This window comes from Nanorana parkeri, unplaced genomic scaffold (genome assembly GCF_000935625.1).
Source record: "Nanorana parkeri isolate BGI_ZX_2015 unplaced genomic scaffold, ASM93562v1 scaffold905, whole genome shotgun sequence".
NCBI lineage: Eukaryota > Metazoa > Chordata > Amphibia > Anura > Dicroglossidae > Nanorana > Nanorana parkeri.
Genome location: NW_017307173.1, coordinates 583,693 through 588,416, shown reverse-complemented (window position 1 = coordinate 588,416; position 4,724 = coordinate 583,693). Strand labels below are relative to the sequence as shown.

At 39.4% G+C, this 4,724-nt stretch overlaps 1 protein-coding gene across 1 annotated transcript; it reads left to right on the top strand.

Annotated features, from left to right (window-relative positions):
• The first annotated feature begins 2,719 nt into the window (after positions 1-2,719).
• HOXB4 (homeobox B4) lies at positions 2,720-4,073 on the top strand. The gene is made up of 2 exons (XM_018565966.1): positions 2,720-3,240; positions 3,754-4,073. Exons 1-2 carry the CDS (start codon positions 2,838-2,840, stop codon positions 4,071-4,073), a joined length of 723 nt encoding a protein of 240 aa, XP_018421468.1. The 5' UTR covers positions 2,720-2,837.
• Positions 4,074-4,724: the final 651 nt, after the last annotated feature.

Sequence of the window (4,724 nt, the reverse complement as noted above, 5' to 3'; positions counted from 1 at the left end):
ATGGATCTAGACTGTTTCTGAATCCTGGTCCAGAAATCAAAGCTGCACACACACACTAGTATTGCTCAGCAGTCGTGGTTCCTGAATGTGCAGAGTGGGAGAGGCCAGGAGAGGGTGAAACGCAGGTCACAGCTTGTAACTAATATGAAAATGCCAAAGGCAATCACACACCACGCCTTGCTGTTTAACAAAGACTGACAAAAGTATGAGATTAATTTCCCCCCCAAAAAACGGGGACCCGTGCATCAAATATGCTCACAAGGCCTGCCACTGACCAAGAGAAGGAGCAGATCCCTTTAAGAAGCTGCCCTAAATTGCATATTACATGAGGAAGAGGATAAGGAAAGGAAAGAGATTCATCTATACCCTCTATAGATGAATGCTTAGTCCCCCCTCTATGATTTTATGGACAAAGGCACAAGGCTGAGGCACGGACTGGTAAAGGTATGTCACTGGAAGGAGTGGGGCTCAGCAGGGGGTGGGGGGTCCGCCAGGTAGTAGTAATATTCTAAACATAGATATAGGGGCATGTGCTGTGCATATGTAGCACTTGCTACACTGCTGTGTACTTGAAAGGCTGCTTTGTGCTGAAATTCGTTTATTCGTGATATCATTCGCATTACTGAGACTAGGCCACAAAGGGAAATGTTTACATTATGGGATATTTTTCCAATTGGCTTGCTATGTACCTGTCATTTTGAAAGCCATCATAAAACATTGCAGGACACAAAACATTTTAGAAGACCTTTGCAGGTGATATGTTAATGTATTTTGTACAGCATTATATATTCTCATCAAAATAAATAATTGGCATCTGTTCACTTTGAGAAGCTCACTCACCTTTGTGAATCAAATGGAGCTGCATTTTGAATACCCAATTATCCGCAAGGGAATATTTGCTTGCACCTGATTGGATGATAGAATTTAACGCAGCTTCTGCTTATTCACTAAGCTAAATGAGTGAAGTGAACGTCTTCTTTACTAGGTGAACACTCTCAATTCCTTTAGTAAATGAACCTCCAACAAATGCTGTTCATATTAAACGAGCCATGACTTATCCCCCTTTTATCCCAATTAGACCTGTAAATAAAATGACAAGTTTTGTGTTACTTTTAATAGCTCTAGTTGTTGAAAAGCTGAAAAGATAGAAACAATCGCTTGTAATCGCTACTTTAGGCAGTCTCTCTGTTCCTGTACTAATTACACACGGTACAATCTCCATAGGTGACTCGGGTTTTCTGTAGCTTGATTACAAAAGACATTTGTATCTTTTTTTGTTACTTTTTAATAAACTCCGAGTGGCCTGCTGAATGTTTGTGCTGTGATTACGATCTGTTGATTGAGTCATTTATGCAGATACGTGCGACTATTCCGCAGACATTTTATATCACCAGATTACTACCATAGATGTGGAAGAAATTGAATTGAAGACACTGTTGTAATGTCATGTTTTTTTTCTTCTAATATACTTTTTTTTTTTTTTACTGTTTCTATTCTTGCTACTTAGAATAATGACTTCATTCGGCTATTTATGGCCTGTTGAGAGTTTAATCCTTAACGACCATTTAAATGATTGGTGTTGAAAGAAACGTTAATTGTGAAGTTTTAACGCATAGGAGAATTGGCTTTGCATGAAACATCATCATTGTATGTACATTATAGGGCAGATAATTATAAACAACTATATAAAAAGTGTCCCCACCCGAATATTTGTCATTATTTCGGTTATGATTCACCTGTAACAATAATCTTTTATTTTTTAATTTTTGTAATACTGATTGCCCTCATATTAGTAACTTGTGACGTTATATTTGTAAATGTATTTACAACACAATAGGGTTTCTTTAGCCCCCAGCTCTGGAGGAAGATATGAGATTTGTCTGTCTTCTGTATGTACCCTGTAGATCCGAATTTGTGTGATGACAATGGTGTCACAAATTCGTGTCTGGGGGGATATGCAGTTGACATAAACGCTACAGACACCTTGGAACGTGCAATAATGCACCTGGATTGTGAGAATCTATTTATCTATTTATAATGTATTTTATGATAATGATAATGATAACAAATATGCCGATTTTGTGTTCTATTGTAATCACTCACAACCTTGTGCTGAATCTGATTTTATACCTATTGTTATTACTACGAATGACCATAACGTGCCCTATGTCTTGATGTTCTATGCTGCTTGCATGCTAGGTCATCATTTGCTGTGGTACATATTTCTTCTGATTTTTTTCTTCTTCCTGTTGCTTACTCTGACTTCAAATGAGCAATTTAATAATGTGACTAAATGGAATTTAGTAAAGCAAGTATCCCGAATTAGTTGATGAATTTTCTATCGATCCAAAACAAGACATATTTGTCTCTGCCAGTCCACTCTGCAAAACCTCTGTCTGCAGACACGAAGAGCCCAGTGCGTCAGCTGCAACCACACCACCTTTTTGCCTGGGGATTTTTTGTGTGCCTTTTTTAATTAGAAAATTGGAGTTTATCAAGGTTCTAACTGACAGATCATCTTTACAGTGCATTAACAAGAGCCTATTAAGGGTCAGGGGGGCCTCCCGACATAGACTGGATCTTCATATAGGATACTTTCCATGGTACACCCTTTATGTATTCAGAGGGGTGGGCAATTTAATTCTGGGTGATTCTTGCGCTATGGAGCACGTTTCCTTATCCGGGGATGGAGGGAAGGATTCTATTGGCTCCTGCTGTCACATGCGAAGCCAACTTTGTTCACTTGACAGTAAGTAGGAGGGTTTTACGAAACAGGAAAACGACTAGGACTACAGGAATAAATTGTACATGGTTTTTGGTGCAATTCAAACAAATAAATGACCATGAGTTCGTTTTTGATCAGCTCCAATTATGTGGACCCCAAATTTCCGCCGTGTGAGGAATATTCCCACAGTGATTACCTTTCCAGCCACTCTCCAGAGTATTACAACAACCAGAAGAGAGAAAACAGCTTCCAGCATGGAGCTACCTACCCCCGACCAGCCTGCACCAGCCAAGACTATTCCTCTTGCCAGAGTTCCGGACGGCCGTCTTCCATTGTGTCTCCCCGGACTCACCCCCAAATTGGGCTGCTTCCTGAAGACAAGCATCAAAGCCAGAGTACAAGCTCCAGTTCACCTCCGTCCTGCAGCCAAATATCTCTAGACCACAAGCCCCCAGAATCATCCTGCCAGAGCCCAGTGGTGTACCCCTGGATGAAGAAAGTGCACATTTCTACTGGTAAGTGCACCAGTTGTCTCTGCTCTCTTAACTAAGCAAGCACTTGGAAATTGTGTGTCCCTTTTTAAAATTTACGATCTCCTGTTTGCAGGGTAGTATAATTACATCCTCCATAAATGTTTATTGCTCTGCTTGGCCAAGTGCCTTTGAAGTAGAGTTTACCATCCTCCTCACATTTCTCCAAAGCCCTTTTTAGTGCCTTGGACCTTCCTACATTAAGGTTTTATGTTGTTTCTAATTTGTGTTTAAGTGGCAGATTGGGTAAACTTTCACTGCATCCTGTCACTTTAACGTGGTGCTGTTAAAAAGTTCATAGCTCTCATGTAACAACTAGGGGGAATATAGGACTGGGTTTAGGCAGGGCTTGTGTATAATTCATAGCTTGGGGGTAGGAAAACACTCTACTCAACAACAGTGCTTCTTTTTTTTTATTATTATTCATGATTATTCAGTGTAAAGGACATCCATATGCTCCAGTAACAGAACTTGTATTGTGTGTGATTTTTCTTGCAGTCAATGCTTCTTATTCTGGGGGAGAAACCAAGCGCTCCCGCACAGCATACACCAGACAGCAAGTCCTGGAACTAGAGAAGGAGTTTCACTACAATCGCTATCTGACCCGCAGGCGCAGAGTAGAGATTGCACACACATTGCGCCTGTCTGAGCGTCAGATCAAGATCTGGTTCCAAAACAGGAGGATGAAGTGGAAAAAAGACCATAAGCTTCCAAATACTAAAATAAGGTCGAGCCCAATGTCAAGCCACCAGGTGACTGGGGGATCAAACCCTGACAAGCAAATAGATAATCAAGAAGACAAATGGGCTCTTTTGTGAGACACGGCCTTGTATTAATTTTCATTTTCTCTCTCTTACCGAATTTCAACTCTGAACTAAATATGGTTTTTATTATTCGTTTTTTTGTTTGTTTTTTTGTTCCCTTCATTTGCCACTTTTTTGTGGTTGCTTTTTGGTTTATAGGACATTGGAGATCCACTTATTTGTTGGAATATTCAATAAATGTAACAGATAAATATTAGACAGGTTAAAAATATAAAACATAGGTACAGTAACAGCTCTGTGTGTGTGTATATATTAATATACATACATAGGTGAAGTAACAGCTCTGTGTATAATATATACATATATATAATGTAATGGTTTACATATGCCCAATTCTAATTCCAATTTAATGTCCCTGACAATATTCAGTCCCAGCTTCTAAGCTTCTACCACAGCCTTCTTCTTTACTACTGAATTAAAGTCTACATCTGCAGCTCCTCTCCCCACTTACTCCTTCTTTTTCGTGAGAAAGAAATAAAAGATGGTCTTTTTCAAGAACAGAATGGGCAATGGGCAGCTCTCTCTGCTGAATGTAGAGTTCACAACCATTATTTGTAGACACAGTCCAAGAAAAATGTGAAAATTATGCAGAAAAATCATTAATCACTCGTTAAAAAAAAAAAAAATACTTACCCAGTGTCTTTG